At 37.6% G+C, this 20,050-nt stretch overlaps 1 protein-coding gene across 9 annotated transcripts in view; it reads right to left on the bottom strand.

The window, feature by feature from the left end:
- Nucleotides 1-20,050, bottom strand: part of Kmt2c (lysine methyltransferase 2C) — a 219,907-nt gene that overhangs the window by 30,231 nt on the left and 169,626 nt on the right. For all 9 annotated transcript variants that reach the window (XM_038321056.1, XM_038321060.1, XM_038321059.1 and 6 more), the window contains 9 exons: nucleotides 18,907-18,980; nucleotides 17,766-17,948; nucleotides 15,478-17,409; nucleotides 14,707-14,999; nucleotides 11,609-13,434; nucleotides 10,409-10,520; nucleotides 7,693-7,771; nucleotides 6,220-6,283; nucleotides 4,241-4,473 (listed from right to left, as the gene is read on the bottom strand). In XM_038321056.1, the coding sequence (XP_038176984.1) occupies nucleotides 4,241-4,473; nucleotides 6,220-6,283; nucleotides 7,693-7,771; nucleotides 10,409-10,520; nucleotides 11,609-13,434; nucleotides 14,707-14,999; nucleotides 15,478-17,409; nucleotides 17,766-17,948; nucleotides 18,907-18,980 (4,796 nt within the window). The remainder of the gene's footprint in view (nucleotides 1-4,240; nucleotides 4,474-6,219; nucleotides 6,284-7,692; nucleotides 7,772-10,408; nucleotides 10,521-11,608; nucleotides 13,435-14,706; nucleotides 15,000-15,477; nucleotides 17,410-17,765; nucleotides 17,949-18,906; nucleotides 18,981-20,050) is intronic.

Genomic DNA, 20,050 nt, shown 5'->3' with positions numbered 1-20,050 from the left:
CTCAAATTCTGTCTCTGTTATTTCTTACTACTTCTAAAAACATCACTATTGGTGGGGATTAAAACTCAGGGGTAGAGTGCTTATATGGGATAATGGTTAGCTTGTCAATTTGACAATTTAGCAACACTTGGGAGATGTGCCTCTGGGTATGCCTTGGGGGGGGGGGTGGTTCTCTTGACTATGATAACAGATGTAAGAAGATAAAATAAATCCTTTCTTCCTTAAGTTATGGTGTGAGATGTCCTTCTGTATAAGTGTTGCTTTTATTGATTAATGAATAATGCTGTTCTGGTCCATGGCTTAGCAGAGTAAAAAGCCAGGCAGGAAATAGTGAGAGAGTAGGCAGTCAGGGAAACGACATGTAGCTGCCAAAGGAGAATGGTATGCCGGAACTTTACCTGGTAGGCCACAGGTAATACAGATTAATAGAAATGGGTTAATTTCAGATATACGAATTAGCCAGGAATATGCTTAAGCTATTAGCCAAGCAAAGTTGAAATTAATACAGCTTCTATGTGATTATTCACGGTCGGGAACAAACAAGCAGTCTCCTTCTACAAATTACTACTGACTCAGCAGCAGGAAAAGAAACTAAGACAACCAACCAGTAAGTGCAAAGACTTAGGTTTATTCTCCAGTTCACACAAATAAAATCTATAAACTACTTACTTTTTTTTTTTTTTTTTTTTTTTTTGGTTTTTCGAGACAGGGTTTCCCTGTAGTTTCTAGAGCCTGTCCTGGAACTAGCTCTTGTAGACCAGGCTGGCCTCGAACTCAGAGATCCACCTGCCTCTGCCTCCCGAGTGCTGGGATTAAAGGCATGCGCCACCACCATTCGGCTATAAACTACTTTCTTACTGAGATTACAATGTGTTACAGACAACCATGTGGTAAGTATGGGCCTGCTTAATTTTTCAAATAAAGTATATTATCTCATAAATAGGATTTCATTAATTGATTTGCAAAAAAACCTAGGCTTTCATCAAAATTATATTGGTTCTACTCAGCAAGATACTTTTGAAATAAATTCATCATAAGCAGAAAAACGACTAAAAATATTATGTAATTATCTGCTTTAAAGAGAGAGTATTTACCATCAATGAACAAAGGTCCAGAGAATGAATCTAAAGAGAAAAGAAGCTCTCATTCTGCAATAGTCCTAGTTTGTTAATCAATGAAAACAGTATAATTACCATGTAGTAGGTACATTGTGCTGACATCTGTGTCTTGGACGAAGACAGCAGAGTCCAAAACCCTAATCTAACAGTTAATTAATGAGCAAGCATGTAACCTGGCATGGACGAACTTGCCAGTTTAAGTATCAAGTGGTGATGATAACAATACTTTCAAGTTGTAGACAAGGTCAGATAAGACAAGAGAGAGGGGTTTCCTGGAGTGTTTCATTACACAGGGAACACTTCTATTTCTATGAATCCATATACTATGAATCTCTTGTCTGCCTCTAATAATAATATTTGCTTTCTTAATATTTTGCAACTTAAAACAAAGGCAAAGTTTAAGTTCTGGTGTACAAATCTATGCATTATTAGTACACAGAGAAATTACAGTCATTACCGTAATCAATAGAAAACTCACCCATGTCTTCTCTTTAGAATCAAACTCTGTCTTCCCCATAGTTACTGCTAACATACTGTTCACCTCTGTAACTCTTATCATTACAATGTTACATAAATTATTGGAAATGGCTCCTTTTTGCTCAATGTAATACTCTTGAAATACAAGTTGTATGCATGTATCAGCAGTTTCAATCATTTTATTATTATGTATTGTTCCAATACACTAAATTTTCTTTAATTATCCCAAAACTTGATGGTGGGAGGTGGTGTCTTTTTTCTTTTCTCTCCTTGAGATGGGATTTCATTGTGTTACATAGGCTGGTACTGAACTCAAATAATTCTCCCATTTCAGCCTTTTCAATTAGCTAGGACAACAAGTATGTGCCACTGTGTCTAGCCTATAAACATTTATGGATAAACATTTAATAAGAACCCTATGGTACTAATGCATTAAGGTAAATAACTGAGTGAGCTATGGACTCATCTTGAACACTTCATTTAAATTTTTAAAATTCAAAGTATTTTAAAACTTTCTTTTCAACCTTAAACAATTCTTAAAAATACCTAGTGTATAATGAAAGAAAACAGCAAAATTGGTTTCTTTCTTTTTGGAAATAAGTCCCTTTTTGCTGTGGGACAATGCTCTTGTACCTTGTAAAGATTTATCACTCGTATTAGTTTAATAAAATGTTGATTGGCCAGTAGCCAGGCAGGAAGTATAGACGGGCAAACAGACTAAAAGAATTCTGGGAAGAAGAAAGGCAGAGTCAGTCACCAGCCAGATGCAGAGGAAGCAAGATGAGAATGCCACACTGAGAAGAGGTACCAAGTCTCATGACTGAACATAGACAAGAATTAGGGGTTAATTTAAGTTGTAAGAGCTAGTTAAAATAAGCCTAAGATAACAGGCCAAACAGTTTATAATTAATATAAGCCTCTGTGTATTTTTTGGGGAGTGAACAGCTGTGGAACCCAGAGGGACAGAAACTTCTGTCTATACCTTTTCATGGTATTCTAGTTTTTTTTATTTTCCTCTTTTGTGTTACTGTTTTTTAAGACAGGGTTCCTCTGTGTAACAGCTCTGGCTAACCTGTGGACCAGGCTAGCCTCTAATTTAGAGAATTCTGCCTCCTGAGTGCTGGATTAAAGTTTACTGTTAGTGATTTGAAGGCACTTGAGAAAGAACTTAGTATCTCATGTATGTTAGGTTAGCACTGTACCACCAAACTATTGCTCTATCCTTTACTTAATGATGATTCTTTTTTTTTTTTTTTTTTTTTTTGGTTTTTTTCGAGACAGGGTTTCTCTGCAGCTTTAGAGCCTGTCCTGGAGCTAGCTCTTGTAGACCAGGCTGGTCTCGAACTCACAGAGATCAGCCTGCCTCTGCCTCCCGAGTGCTGGGATTAAAGGTGTGTGCCACCACCGCCCGGCTTACTTAATGATGATTCTTAAGATGAAAGAAAATAAGAAATAAACATATAGTATGAAGTTCAGGCAATGATGGCCTATGCTTTTAATCCTAGCACTCGAGAATAGTGGCATTTCATTTGTATTTTAATAAATAAAGCTTTCCTGGGGAGCAGGAAAGTAAAACAGCCACAATGGCCAGCCTTACAGACCAGGCAGTGATGACATATACCTCTAATCCCATTAGTCACAATGATACACATCATTTAATCCCAGTAGTCACAGTAGTTTGCCATAGAAACCAGGTAGTAATGGTACACCTTTAATCCCAGAACTAGAGACGATTATAAAACAGGAGGAGGCAGTTCTCAGACAGTCTCATTCTGAGATTCCTGGAGACAGGGTTGCTATTTTGGATTGAAGTAGAGCTAAGAGCCAGTGGCTAGCTGCTTTGCTTTTCGGACTTTTAGGTATAACCCCAATTTCTGTCTCTGAGCTTTTATTAATTGTGCATCACTCAGGAGGCAATCTCTGTGAGTTCAAGGTCAACATGTGCTACAGAGTGAGTTCCAGGACAGCCAGGGTGACACAGAGAAACCCTGTCTTGAAAAAACAGCAACCATATTTATAGTCATTCAAATGCTATATATGAACTTTCATTAGAAATCAGAGACCAAAGGACATGGTAAAGATAAACATGGAGGCAACCAAGTACTTGTCAGATCAGATTCTCATTTCAACGTAAAGTATTTTTGGTAGCCTTAACCTATCAAATGATATGAGAACCTGTGTATGGCACAGTGACTTAATTTTCTTTCTTTCTTTTTTTCTTTAAAAAAATAAAGTGTATGTGTGTTGAGGGCGGGGGTTACTATGTAGCCCTTGCTGGGCTGGAATTCACTATTTACACAGGGATAGATAGAGGATTTACCTGCCTCTGCCTCCCAGGTGTTAGGATTAGAGATGTGTACCACCATACCTGATGCAGTGATTTCTTAGTACAAATGAAATAGCTACTTTATCCAATCACTCCAGGATCACTGAATGATTGACAATCAGTAGGCTGGTAAACGGAAGCAAGCATCACTAAGAAAGAACTAGACAGCTTCTTCCTCAGGTATTAAGAGGTCCTAGTGTAGTATAATTTGCATGCCATTTAACAGCATAAAATAAAACCCCAAGCCATTGAATAAATGCCACACAAAACAGCTCTTCAATGATGAATGACTTCCATTCATTTAAAACTTGTCTAGTACCTGCTCGAGCTGTTTCTGAACCATACTCTGCTGCTCAGTAACATGTTTGAGCTGCTCTGCATCCTCTTCCGGGAACTCTCTCCCTGCCTTCTTGGCTGTGCGCTGTTTGGCCGAAAGAGCTTTCTTGGATTTTCTGTGTGCACCAATTTGTTCTTCAAGGTATTTCTGCTGCATCTGAAGAAGCTGCTGAGTCTCCTGTAGCCATTCTTCATACTGCTTACGCTGGGAATCATCTGAGGGGAAAATCAAAATTAAAAGTGTGTTAATTTTCTATAGAGTTCAAGATTATTAAAAGTTAAACAAGTTCATTTGTAAGAAGATACAATTTCTTTGTGAATATTTAAAAGAAAAATTGAAAATAAAATTCTAAATATTAGAGCCCTATATAACTATAAAGTATCAGCTTTTAGAAAAAGCATTTACTCAAGAAAGCCAGAGAACGCTTGATTAAAACACTGGTTAACTTAATATTTATAATTTCTGCAATTCCGATCTTCCAAAAGAACCAAATTATCTAATCCATAAACCAAACTGAATATTAAATTGTATGTGCATTTTATTAATTCAATTTTACAGATCGTAGAGGCAAGAAAAATATATCCCACTAAATTCCAGAGCATGGATTAGGTAGTCATTTCCCATGCTGATTTCTCTCAATTGATACTGTCTTCTCTATATCTTAGTAGTGTGTGTGGGGGGGGGTTTACATATATTAAACCAGGAGATGAAACCCAGAAAACATTAGAAAGAAGCAATCTGAAATCTACATTTTATAAAGGAAATATGAGTTGAAAACATTAATTTATTAATTTTTTAATTTCTATGTCTACCAGGGGAGGTGAAAGCTATCCTTAACTCTTAAGACTGCTAATGCCTCTCCCCATCACATCTTTGTTTCATACTAATATTCCCTCATTGTTCTCTTAGAGCATTTTATTCCACTGATGCCAAGTCTCCAAAAAAAGTCATCTCATGTAGTGAAAAATTCTGAGTATTCCTTTTTCACTGACTACAAGACAAAGAAAATCACAATCCTAGAAGGACATTAGCTGAAAATAACATAAATGATAACAGAATATTGTCATACATTAAGATCCAACCAAATCCAATGGGCACAATACAGCCAGAAAAAGCCAGTTGGTTATAATAGTTTACTTGTTTTTAATACAAATATGTATTCAAATTATGATCATAATTAATGCGGGGGAATTTCAAAAGGTCAGACTTTGGGTTTGTTCCTAAACCCAAAAGTTCTAGTATATGTATGAATGTGCAATCTAATGCACTAAATTTGAAGGGCATTTGTCAAGAACAGGCTTTTTCACAAGGTTTCAGAAGTTCTGCTTCTGGTAGAATGAGACCTACCGCAAGGAAAGCCTTTCTGGTTTCTGGAACCAGGAGAGCAGAGGTGAGCAAAATGAAAGATAATGGTGAAAAAAGTTAGCTAAACAGTCTGAAGATTTCAGAAAGGTTCAGTTTGAGGGAACGTTAAATGCTATCCTGAACCACCTTGGGACCCCTAAGGACAGCTAGAAGGATTCAGTGGCATCTTGCACACTTGACCTTCACACCATGCTACAACCCAGCTTCTTTTAAACATATTCCCTTTGTTTTTCCCCAATTAGTGTCCTTGTAATAGGCAGACTGTCATGAGAGCAAACGTGGTTTAATGCTATTGATTGGAAAGTGCCATATTTATTTTAAAAAGAGCAACAATGTTGAAGAAAATACGGAAGATGATTTTCCTACATTAAAGTATTTATTTCTAACTAATTCTTCATGCACAGCAAGAAAAAAAAAAGCAATGAAAACACATGCCTTGATGTAAAGACGCCTAGAGCACAGTGAACGCTGATAAAAGAGGCGGCACTCAGGCTTATGGTAACACTCCTACACTAGCTCCAAGGTTTCCAAACAACACAGATACAGTCAAACAAGCAACCCCCAGAAAACAGGTAACTTATTAGATTTATACTTACTGACAAAGCCTGGACCAAAATTTGGAGGATTAGGCCTAGAAATCTGATGTGTTATACTGCCATCCTAAAATAAGTAAAATTTACAAATATGTTTAATTCCATACTTCAGTTTAAGGGGGGAAAAAACTTCAAAATGCAGGAAAAAAAAAAGAAAAATTTTAATTTTCTAAAACATCTATAAAATTTTTCTTTTCTTATAAAAACTTGAATAAATTAGTTGAGCAACAGTTTAATATCTGAACATTTACTTCTATCTCTGAACTATATTTTCCATATTTTGTTGGAAAATAAATAATAAAGTATCCATCTTAAATATTATACAAGGTTAAATCAAATATTGTCATGGTTAAGCTAAAAATTCACATGAAATCTGATGTTTTAATAATGCCTACCTGGTTTTTTTTGGTCAAAAAATTCATAAACATATGTTATAGATTCACTAAAATAGTAATGTATAGCAAAAGGCCAGTTATAGCAAGAATTAATGTAGTATACATAAAAAAGAAAATGCACTCATTATAATGTTAGTCCTGAGTTCTAACTACTGCCTTGCTTCTTTCACAGTGATCAAATAGTTAATAATGCCACAATTTCCTGACAAGAACCTGATAAATAGAACCTTAAAAAAACATTTACTCATTTGATACAAGTTCTGTTAGACATGAGCTGTGTTCAACAGTCAGCACATGGCATTTTCAGTCTTACAGAGCTGCAGGAGAGCTGGTATAACATTTGAAACAGCAGTAAAGAGTGGCTCAAGAACTTGCTGAAAGCGCACCCTGAATTCACAGAAAAATTGAGAATTTTAAAAACTCAACTATGCTTATGCCTTTCCAGTGTGTCAAAGGGTGTTTCTCCCTCAATAAGGAAAAGCCAAGAATTATCTGTATAATAAATATAAATTATAATGGGCAGAGTAGATGATAATCCCAAAAGTACACAGAAAAAGGTTCACCTGTACCAAACAGATACATGTTTTAAAAATGAACACAGAAACTAACACATGAAAAGAGTGATTGTTCTCAGACTTGATACCATGAACATAGCATCAATGTTTACACTTAAAGTTGATTATAAATGCTCAATAGTCATCTGACGGAATGATTATACATAACAGGATTACAGACATTTTTCCCTGTTGTCAGCAGTTTTACATTTTAAATGTGATGGAATGATTCCAATGAACAGGATATGAAATGTCTTTCAGGAATTATAAATGAATATAAAGCCAGAAGCCCAAAGCACTTAGTCTCCTTCCAAGTGACTTAATCTTTAATGTGTGCAAGTCCTTTGCAGACATTGTAGTATTTATAATCTGTCTTTTGTTCACACAGCAACAACACATCTGTTTTCAACTGTGTTGGCAGAAGATCGGCCCCTATTCCTTTCTAGGAGGGGCTTCACTATGATGTGGCTTTAGTAAGACATAGATCTATGTGTCCTCCATAAATGAGTGATTTGAGCAGCCATTACCTGAGATACAGCTTGAGGCACCAGGCTCTGGCCTTCACTGCTTTGTGTTCCAGACACTGATGGGCCCATGAAAGGAAATCTGTAAAGGAAGCACACAGTATCAAATGACGAGCTGAGAAGCAGTAACATAGGTGCCTAGCAATGCTCTCTTCTAAGAGAAGAGCAGTGGAAAAGTTTCCCGTCTGAGACTCACTACAACCATCTTCATGGTGTTCAACAGCTCTTTCCTTAACTACATCAAGTATGCACCCAGCACTTTCCTTTCACTACGGATGAAGGCTCAGGATGACTGGGCAGCTATCTTCATGAGGACTGCATAAGAAGTCAGTTAAGCTATTCCATCCAGAGCTTGGGCTCTTACAGAAGCAAAATATTTTTTAGGATACAATTATGGTAAAAATCTAGCTTTAATATATAAAATAAGTTTTTTTCCAACCTATTAAAAATGAACAGGTAAACTGAACGTTATGGTTCATGAGGAGGTTGAGGAAGAAGGAATGCCACAAACTCAAGGCCAGGTTGAGTTCCAAGCAAGCTTGGGCTACAGAAAAGACACTGGGGGCTATGGTGGAAGGGTTGAGGGGAGGTGCCACTTATATATAAAGAATTATCTCAAAAAATTTTACTCATTCTCAAATGTATTTATAGCTAATGGTTAAACACAGTTTAAAGTTAAAAAAATAGAACTGGTGGGCTGGAGAGATGGCTCAGAGGTTAAGAGCATTGCCTGTTCTTCCAAAGGTCCTGAGTTCAATTCCCAGCAACCACATGGTGGCTCACAACCATCTGTAATGGGGTCTGGTGCCCTCTTCTGGCCTGCAGGCATACACACAGACAAAATATTGTACACATAATAAATAAATATAAAATTTAAAAAAAAATAGAACTGGTGACAAACCCCTATTGATAAATCCATCTGGAGAAACATTATTCTAATTAAGCCAATAATTGCCACAGAATCATTATGGCTTATTTGAAAACATGTCTATCCTACTGAGTCATTGAATGCTTTAACATGTTAAGACATACATACAAACAGAGAAACCCTGTCTTGAAAAACAAAAAAAAAAAGGGTATACATACAATACGATTTCAAAATATATCCCAAAGATTGTAAAGAAGCTTTTTTTTTTTTTTTGGTTTTTCGAGACAGGGTTTCCCTGTAGTTTCTAGAGCCTGTCCTGGAGCTAGCTCTTGTAAAGAAGCTTTTATGTCATTAGACATATATTAGAGTATATATTTGTGATTTCTTATTCAAAAGTTTGACTAATTTATCTCCCTTCTCCCTAGTATAGCTCTGGTCACTGACTGTCAGCCCACATCATTAACATACCACACTAAACTCAGAAGGAACTATCTTTGTTCTGCAAAGCACTCCGAACAGTCACCAGTACACTTACTATGTGGCTGACAAAGTATTGCATGCCTAACAGACACAATTAGATTTCTGATTCTGAGGCCCTTAAATTAAAAGCTAAAAAATTCTAGCATTTCCTAGACTCTGACTATCAAGTTAAAATATAAAAATAGTACTACATGCTCACCAGTAGGAAACACATTTTCTTATCAAGTGTCATTGCTAATCATTACCTTGAAATTGTGGTAGTTATGAAATTTACTGCTAAGTTTGTTAAAGTACTATGATACATGCTTATCAATATAATCATATTAATAACTATGTTTCAAATATAGTTCATTTCTTTCAATTTTGTATTTTTATTATATATCTGAGAAGAATTTCAAAGGTTTCAAACTTTAAAAGATTTATGCCATAAAGTTACCTATGAGAGGAACAGCACTAATAAATAAATCCTGCTTAGTAATGAGAATCTTCACAAATCACTTATCTCTATTTTGACCTAAAAAAATGCACCTTAATCATACCCAGAGTATCTGCACAGTTCTCTAAAGCATATACCTATCTTTAACCTATACAGATTCTATATTCAATTCCATAATCATTTATACTCCCCTTTATAATTTTTCAGCAAGATCATTACGGATCTGTTGCTGTTCTGACAAAAGTCAGAAACAGCAATACAACTACATTCAAGGTGCTAGTCAAAAACACAAGCATACAGGTAGTATCCCTAGACATCCCATCCAGTATGTCTTTAGTAGGGCAAAGAAACTGTATTAAAAAAAAAACTGAAGATGGAAAATGATCAAGATTTAGGAAATACTCTACTGGGGTACATAACCACTCTAACTTTAACCTTCTTGAATGCACAAATTCCATTTTCTGTTAGGTGTTAAAATTATTCAACTACCAGTATCTAAATATCCCCTTCTCAAATCCAAAGTCAGTTTAGGAATATTTCATTTCAGAACTGAATTTATATCTTCCTTAACCACCGAGCTTCTCAAATAATTAAAAAAAATCTATTAGTGCTAATACTTACTTAAATAAAACACACACACACACACACACACACACACACACACACACACAGTTTGATCTTGCCAATTTGATCAAGTCAGTCTTCCCAATGTGTATGTATTATTTTATTGTTTATTCTCCCCCCCCCCAAAAAAAAACTAGAGGAAGATTATTCCTTGCATCTGCATAACACTTTATGTATGATCATATCCAGCTGAATTTAAATATTCTTCACTTTCATAAGATAGATTTTTGAGTTTTTATCTCTTTCTAAGAAGCATCAGTGTTTGCATGCACATCCACATGCCCAGGAAGAAAAAGAGCACTTCCACCTACCTGCTCATTACCATTGGTGGCATGCCCAGATTGTTCTGTGCCATCACTTTATTTATGCCTTTAAGAGCCACCATTTTGGCCTTCATTATAGGGTCTGTAATTGCATCAAAATCTAAAGAAGAAATGTATTTTGACATTACTTATTTCATAGGTCAAGTTCATGGTTCAAGATATACAAAGTAGTAAACTTAAGTATCACAATTATTACAAAATTTATAGATTCTTATTTTCTTTAATCATTACATGTTTCTATGCTACATAGGAGAATTCAAAAGTGGTGACAACCTAATCTTGAATTTAGCTACATTTCAGGTATCCATAACTCTAAGTAAATAGAACAAGTCTGCCAGTCTATAGGCAATCATAGCAGTAATATACAGGTATATTGTTCAAACTCTTATTGGTTCACACTTTTACAATGCCAATTAGAATTTCTTTAGAGATGCAACAAAAGGAATAAAAATTTGCAGTTATTTCCAAAAACTAAAGAATTCCACTAAATTAGTTATCAGTTTTTAAAAGAAAGGAAAAACTACCAATATCTCTAGGATATACCTACATAATAAAACTACTGAGAGGATACTGAAAGAGTATCTCTTTGCATCTCAGTGGGAAAGGAATCAAATGATGGAATTTGTACTGCAATGTTGATAAAAAGCTTTTATTGTCATTACTGTTTATAAGAAAATATTCCTCAGATATGTGCCCATTGATTTTTAATTCTTATAAAGCAGGGCACTGAAGAATATGGGCTGCATGGATTTCTATTTTTCTTAAAATTAGTAAATCAACAAAAATAAGTTGAATTGAACTTCTGTGGGGAAAACAAAAACCAAAAAATTACTACCAAACACTTGTACACAAACAAGAAGCTTTATTTCTATCATAATTTTTAAAATTTATCTTCTCATGATTCTGAAAAAAAAAAAGATTCATTGGTAACAACTGGCAGATAAAGCTAAAAAAGGACTAGTTTCCATTAACACTATAAAAAACTGAATTGTGAGGTCACAGTTCAAAGTTTTCATCATGCTGACTGACCTGGAAGGAATCTAAAATTCCTGTTTTAGTTTAAAGATTCAAGACAGAAAATTCTCAGTGCTCTACTCCAAATGAAATTTCAATAATGAGACCTTAAAAGTATGCTGCATGTACCCAAATGCCCCAATAATTTACTTTGAGACACAAGGAATTTCCTACCAATGTTAGGGAAGAATGGCTCTGACCGCTGACGAATCATGGCTTGCATTTGTCTTTGCTGCTGCTGTTCCTGCCTCTCTTGGTCCAAAAGATCTTGTAGAAGCAAAGGCTGTTCCTCTAGAAGGAGGGGCCGCTCTCTGTTCTGCTGGGCTAATGTCTGAGGAAGCATTAGCTGTTGTGGTCCAGACATGCCACTGGTGCTGGACTGATCTGTGAGAGGCACAGTTTGATTTGTAGGTTTCCCTGTCCCTAAATTATGGTTCACTGATGACTGACCCTGAATAAATCCTGGATTTACTGGCACACCCTGAGAAAAAACATGGTTTACCCTAGGGACCACTGGTACATTAGAATTCATGGCATTATCCAAAAGAGGGCCAGGTGGTGCTATTAAAGCAGGAGGCAAACTTGACCCATGAGTGGGTGGTGAAATGGGCAGAGTTGGTGGGGAAGACCCCAAAGGCCTAATGTCTGAATTATCACATTTCTCATTAGAAAGTAAACTTGAAAGGACTGGAGTTGATCCAGTTATATCACAAGAGTTCATCACATCCTGAGCAGGCAGAGGAGTGGACCCTTGAATGGCACTGATACCAGAGCCAGCATTTTCCCGATTGTTTCTTTTCTCAAGCATATCTGGATCAGTGGGCAGCAAAGGAGTCTTTTCCCTCTCGCTCTGGTCTGTATGCGCAGAAGCCTGTGAGCACAGAGTGTCAGCAGCACCTTTACTGTCATCAGTTTTCTTCATTTCATTTGTTGTTTCTTCTTTAGGGTGTGGAGATAGGACTTCTGTCTTTATCTCACTGGTACCAGTGGATTTTTTCTGTGGCAAATCGTTATCACCGAGAACCATAGTTTTGTCTTCTTGATCCCTTTTCTTTGGTTCAACTGATACACACTGATTTTCTAGCTTATCATCAATTGGAACATTAAGATCTAATTCCTCATTGAACATGCTTTTTTTATCCCCTAAGTCAAGTTCTGGATCCGTGTAAGCAATGATATCAAATTCCCCTGACCTTAGGAGGTCATCCAGGTTAGGATCATTTGTTTCCAAATTACCTAAAGTGTCTAGGTCATCGCCCTTGCCATCCTCTGTGTCTAAATTTAAATTTTCTAGATCTTCATCGTCCAAGTCTTTGACCTCAACTCCCTCGAGGTCTTTCACATCCAGCTCTTTCACAGAAGGATCATCAGAGTCTAGCTTCTCCTCCAGACCATCAGAGGGCTGACTGGCTATCTGCAGGGCATCGGGTGTTGTTTCAGCTGGAGTAGATGCAGACAAAGAAACCTCAGAAAATTCACCACCTAAGGGATGACTTAGAGGCCTCATGACAATAGAAGATTGGTGGGCAGGATGACCTTGCTCTTGCGGAGATGGTGGGACCTGCTCTAAATTTGGATGCACAGGTAGCTGATTAGGCAGACACTGAGGAGGTCGTCTCACAGGGTCTGTGTGTCTAGGGCCTGGAAAATCAGGTCGGGGAATAAAATTTCCATGTCTGGGATGAGAAGGTGACTCTATAACACTGCCAGGAGAAGCAGCAAATGGCAACCGCGACCTTCCTTCAGGAGCTCTATGCCTCAACTCAATAAATGCTTGGCCTAGTATGTTATGTTGCGGAACTGGCAGGCCCTGCGGTGAAAAATGCTGAGGAAGCCCAACTGGATTGTTTATTGGTGGGTTATTTGAAGGTCTAGGCATTTCCATAGACATTGATCTTCTTAGGTGTGGAGGAATCCCAGATCCCTGTATTTGTTGAGGAGGCACATGGAAGCGATCTTGGCTTGGTATGGGACCATGGCCAGGTCCTGGAAATCCAAATCTAAAAGCAAAAAAAGAAAAAACACAAAACATTCAAAAAATTAAGAATGATGATTAATTTAGAATTGGAATGAGAAAAGAAAAAGTTTTAAGTTACGCTATGTATATATATAAATAGAAATACTGTTGCTAAGCCCAATGACAGGGAAAATGCAAGTCTGAGAGGACTCAAGAGAAGAAAAGATCATGATCAAAATACATCATATGAAAAAACTTTAATTTTTGTTTTAAATAGACAGAACTGGGATATTGAAATGGCTCAATGAGGAAAAGCACTTGCCCTGTAAACAACCTGAGTATGGCTCCCAGGACACATGAAGGATAGAACTGATTCCAAAGTTGTTCTTTGGCTGCCACGTGTGTTATGTGCCTTGCATACCCAAATAGAATTTCAAAAGAAAGAAAGACAGGGAGGGAGGGAGGGAAAATTTCTCTTGAGCAAGCATGACAAACCACAATTTGTATTCCCTTCACGCATGCAAAAAAATGCCTAGAATTCTAGTGAGTGGGAGACAAAAGCATCCCTAAGGCTCACTTGAAAGCTAGTCTTGCCACATTGGCTAGTTCCAGGTTGAATGAAAGACTTTATCTCAAAAATATAAAGTAAAGAGTGGTAGAAGACAAACAGCATCAATCTCTGACCTCCACATGCACTTCTTCTACCACATTCCCCCTACACAAGTTTTTTTTTTTTTTAAATACACAAAACAGCAATGGGCATAAACTACAACTAAAGTATAATAAAAAGGGAAATGACAGCTATAATGCAAGATGAAATTGTGTGCCACATTAAAGAGCTCTCTCCTTAAAAGACTAGCAAGTTTGTGGCTGTCATACATCTCGGCCTACTCTACAAGTCATTGGTATCAGAGTTTCTAAAGGAAGGCACTTTCCAATTTGCAGCTCTCTAAGAAGATCTTACAATTTAAACTAAAAGAGTAAAATGTACCATTATCGTCTGTCAATTAATAAGAAGCTTCATTAAGATGCAGTAGTTACAGTTTGGAAGATATGAATTAGCTGGCATGGTAAACTAAATCATTAAGATTACAGATATTCTGTCAATATTTAATGACAAAGGGTCTACCAAGAAGCTTTAGAGTTCTTGGAGGCAAGAAATCCATGACCTTCCCTTAGCTTAAAAAAATAATGAATGTATCTCACAATGATGAAAGAAGCAGAAGTCTGTAATAACTTCTGGCACAATAATACTATTAGTCTAGTTACTTCTTCCAGTATCAACTTAAATCTAGCGGGAAATTAAGAGTATTACCTATATCCATGTGGTCTTATCCCCATACCAGCAACCTCAGGAGGATAGGGTCCACGTTGATCTTTGGGAAAAACTGAATATCTAGGTCCTAGTGGAGGGATAACAGGTGAACGAATGTTCCCGGGATAGGGAGGTGGAGGTCGAGTGAAAGCCTGGTTGATGCTCTCTGGCTGCCAGTGTGGAAGGGGCATTGGATGAGGTACTACTGGTGTATCCTGAGGCCCCTTCTCCTGGCGACTAGCAATCTTCTTCTGCTGTTGTTGCTGAAGAATGATTTCACGCAGCTTCTGCCGCTAAATAGAAAGAAACAAAATAGCAGAGATTTATAAGTAAACATTTTTAAAACTCCCAATGTTTCCATTATGACTAAATTAATGTTTAAAATTTCAAAATGCTTTAAAGTGTCATAAAACACTACTTATATCTAACTACTAAAAATGCAGACACACACACACACCCCAAAACCAAACAAATGACAACAAAAACTGGTGATCTAGGTCTTTTCCCTTGGTCAAATAACCACCATAAAAAGTTAAGAATTTTCATATTTAAAGATCTTTCAACAAATTCATGAAGACTGAAATAAGATCCAGGTTAAATACAATTTAATTGACATTAATTTTATCATTTTCATTTTTCCTTATATTAATCAACTCTAAATAACAATTTTAAAAAGAAACTTTAACATTTGTGTAGAAGAAATTACCATTTGACTTGAGGAATTTCCACAGATAATATGTTTAAAACATTTGAAAACACTGTAATGTTTACCTGTCTCAGTTTCTCTGTGTCAGCTTGAGACATATTCACAGTGTTCTGGGTATCAGTTCCTCCTGCAGTTGGCACGGGTCCAGGAAGCTGGGAGACACTGGAGACCTGCTGTCCTTGGGAGCCTACAGCAAGGTTTGAAGAACTGCTGAAGTTTCCCTCTGACCCAGGACCTGGACGGTCAACAAGATCGTGGACAACTTGACTAGCTCCAAAAGAGTCAGACTGAGGTCTGGGAGTCATTGGGGGCTGATCGTAGGGATCACGAGCAGCAGATGGGGAAGCACGGCTGAATGTGTCTGTAAGGCCAGGCGCAGGTGGCCTGGGTGAATGGGAGCACATATCAGGTGGCCTGACCAAAGGGCCAGGTAAACCTGGTACTCGGTTTTGTGCTGCTTGCAAAAAAGGATCCTGGTTTGGCATGAGGGCTGGTCTTACACTGGAGGACCTAGTAAAACCCTCTGAAGTTCTTGGCCTTGGTGTTGCTGGTGGCTGAGTATAGGCAACTGAAATCCCAGGTCTTGACGTTCCAAGATGATGACCATATGGATCAGTGTGTCTCTGATTTACCGCAGACGTAACAAACATGTCTGTCTGTGGAGAAGGCCTGGGAGTTGGTGGCTGCTGACTATATGGATCAATAGCGTTAGGCCGGGGAGTACCAGGAGGTTGAGAATAAGGGTCTGGATTGGATCGAGGAGTTCCTGAGGTTTGAGAATAAGAATCGATACCAGGGCATGGAGTTCCGGGGGCTTGTGAATATGGGTCCTGAGATGCTGACCTTGATATGGTTCCAGGCTGAGAAAAAGCCCTTGAAGAATGAGTAAAAGATTCACTCATCGCTGGGTGTGGAGTTAGGGGAGGCTGGCTATATGGATCATTTGACTGACTATGAGAAAAATTATCTACAGGCCTTGGTGTCAAGGTAGGCCTTTCATAAGGGTCAATAGAGAGTCGTCTTGATGCCTGTGACACAGATCCATATGGATCCTGAGATGGAGGAGGGTGCAGTGGGGTCTTAAAAGGCCCATTATCCAGTGGAGCAGGTGTTAGCAATGGTCGTACATATGGGTCAGGTAGCCGTTGCCTTTGAAAGGCATCTGCTCTAGGAGATGGTTTAGTAAAGTGATCAGTGGTTCCAGGTGCTAGAGGACCTTTTGTAGCTTGTTCTGAAATCACAGGGGATCTAGGAACACTAAAAGGTTTGGGACACTGATCTGTCAACAAGGGCCTAGGTGTATCTGGAGGCTTTGCATAGGGGTCACTGTTTGTCATGGAGGAAGCACATAAATCTCTAGCTGGGGATGGCCTACTGGCTGATGTTTCATTCATCTGAATGGACCTAGGTACTGAAGACAGAGGCATACAGTTTTCCACTGGTGTAACAGAACTTCTTCTGGGAAAACTATGGCCCCCAGGAGGCGGTCTAGGAGTACCAACCATTTTTGCATAAGGATCCACTGGAGAAGGTGGCCTGGAGTGAGATGAACCGGGTGAGAACATCTGTGGAGAAGGTGGCTGAGAATTTTGGGACTGAGAAAGACATTCCTGAATGGGTATTCGGGATGGGGTTGAAGGAGGGGGTGGAGGTTGTGGCTTGACAAACACATCATCTGAAGGTGTGGAAGTGGGGGCACTGGGTAGGTGTTTGGAGAATAGGTCTTTATGGAATGTCTGTGCAGGAGATGCATTTCCATTGCCAGGCTGAGGTGTCAAGGGACTCTGTGCTCCATTACTTGGAGTATCTGAACCAGAAGGTATTAGAAGATGCTGAGAACCAAGTTGCTGCTGCTGTTGTTGCTGCTGATGCTGTTGCTGTTGTTGTTGCTGCTGTTGCTGCTGCTGTTGCTGCTGTTGCTGCTGCTCATTTTTTACCTGTTCCAGCTTCTGTGTGGCTTCAATTTTGGCTTGTTGCTTACTTTTCTGACGCATTTGCTATTAGGATGGGAAAAAAAGAACATGAAGGAAACAACTATCATGGAGAAACAGATAGTTCAAAGTTCATCACTTGATGTAAGTAGTTAGCACACTGCTTCCTAATAAATTCTTAACAAGGGCATGTCATTATGCCTGTATATTATCTATAATATTTCAATGAATATCTAAGACCAATATGAATATATACTTTACCAAAGAGGGAAATCTATTTTAACACTTTTTCAGGTTCTATTAAGAACTGTATTCTGAAACGACATAAAAACCCCTCTTCCCCGAAAAGCTAAAATGCAATTTAAAAACCAAATCATCCAAAAAAAAAAAGAAAAAAGAAAAAAAAAAACCACCCCACATACCTGTCTAAATTTCCATTCCTGTTCATGCTCCGATTCTCTTTGCTTTAAAGGATCTTTAAAAAGATCCGAATCGATGCGGGAGCTGGGATCAATGCTGTCTTGCTGTTGTTGCCTTTTCATAGAATCGTTTGACATCTGAACTTTATTAATGCGTAAAGCAGCTCTGTTATCTCTGGCTTTTTGCTTTGGCAAAAAGAAAAAAATATGTTCCAGTGTTTTTAAGATATAAAACTTGTGCTAATATCACTCTTGAAAACTTAACAGTCTGCTTGAAAAAAAAAAGGACCTGGATAGTGGCCCACTTTCTCTACAGTGCATGCTACTACCAGGTAAAGACATTTCTGTTTATGTGTTTGAATTACAGCAAGAAATCCCATGGTGACAGAATATACACTATGATAATTCAAACTAGCATGTCCCTCAATTTAAAGATGAAGATAGCAAACTGATTCTCAAACTAAAATAGCTGGAAATCTAAAACTTAGCATCAAGGAAAATTATACATTAAAAAAATCCTATCATTACTAAATTTAAGGTAAAACAAAGCATAGAATTATTCTTCAGTCCTGCCCCCATTAGCTCCACCAAAAGTTACCATTATAACTGAAAACTGATACATAGAAGATCTTGTAGATGATAATAGCATTTATTTTTCTCACAATAAGGCTTTACTGTGGCCGCAACTAAAGCAGCTCCTCAGGAAAAAATAATTCACTATCTGAATTGTGAAGTCCTTCATCATTTCCAGCTATGGTGATATTTCAGAACTCCTTGAAGGAAGTCTCAATGCGTTTCTTTCAAAATGTATAAAAATTCTTTTGTAATTATCACACACACACACACAAAAAAAAGGAAACTAATCTCAACTGCAAATGCAGTACTATCTGTTAAGAGACAAACCGATTTTAAGATGATATTGATTGTGTCCTTAAAATACTCTGATCTGTTGAAAAATATTCTGTTCTTTAGTAAAAATAACTTACGTTCTTTAGTAAAAGAAAGAAAAATGAGTTAACACATAACTTTAAAATAGAGCTAACTGCTAGTTTTCTCAGTATTAACAAGTATTTTTTCATTACCTAATCAAAATAAGTTTCAAATATTGTGTTTAAAGATATAACACATAGGAATTTTTAAATACCACATATGGTGCTCTTTCCTGAGAGCTGGCTTTTCTCCACAACTTGGCAATTTGTTTCACTCGAGTAGTCCAATCTGTAAACCACAAAAGACACACTTCAGAAATAAGGTAATGCAGTGTTGTAATAAAAACTAATAATAAACTGCTTATCATCTTATTCAGATCATATTTTTAACACAAACAGGTTTAGTATCAATAATCTTAAAATCAGATATCATTTAAATTCAAAATATTTTGAGTTCCAACCTGAAATCACAGCTGGTGATTCAGTCTTAGCCTAAACAAACCATACTCAAAACACTACAGAAAAATATCTTTGAGGTTTTATGTATCAGGCATAGATAAAACATTGCATTTCAAGTCTAACATAGTCCCATGATGGGGAATGGAGACAGAGGGGGCTCAGCATAAATTAAGAGCACTGGTTGCTCTTCCAGAGGACCCAGGTAAGAGTCCTAGTATCCACACGGGGCTCAAAACCATCTCTAATTACAGCTCCATGGGATCCAATGCCCCCTTCCAGCCTCTGTGGGAACCAGGCAACCTGCAAGGGGTATGGGAGAGGGCGGATGTGCTCATGACCTCACACACCTAGCGAGGAGCTACTGACAGTTGATGGCTTCTAGAGGAAGAAAAATCAATTGTCCTTAAGGGTATGATCCCTAGAAGGTGGACAATGGATCCTATACCCAGGAGCATATAGGCACCATAAACTGGACTCAGTGGGTTGTTTGTTGTTATTGTTTGTTTGTTTTAAAGGTGGACACAGTTAGGTGGTGGTGGCACACGCCTTTAATCCCAGCGCTTGGGAGGTAGAGACGGGAGGATCTCTGTGAGTTCAAGGTCAGCTGGTTTACAAGAGCTAGTTCCAGGACAGGCTCCAAAGCTACAGAGAAACCCTGTAGTGAAAAAAAAAACAAAAACAACCCCCTCCAAAAAAAAAAAAAAAAAAAAAAAAAAAAAAAAGAAAAGAAAAATTAGAGGACACAAAGTTGGAATGGAATGAGGGGGCGAATCTGGGAGGGGTTGGAGGTATAAGAATAAATAAATACGATGGCCACAATACATTGTATATGTGAGAAATTATCAAAGAATAAAAAAGGTACTTAATAAAAAAAAAGCGTTAACTATCTCATACTTGAGC

This window comes from Arvicola amphibius, chromosome 2 (genome assembly GCF_903992535.2).
Source record: "Arvicola amphibius chromosome 2, mArvAmp1.2, whole genome shotgun sequence".
Classification (NCBI taxonomy): domain Eukaryota; kingdom Metazoa; phylum Chordata; class Mammalia; order Rodentia; family Cricetidae; genus Arvicola; species Arvicola amphibius.
Note: the sequence above shows the minus strand (reverse complement) of the source record. Positions and strands in the feature narration are given on the sequence as shown.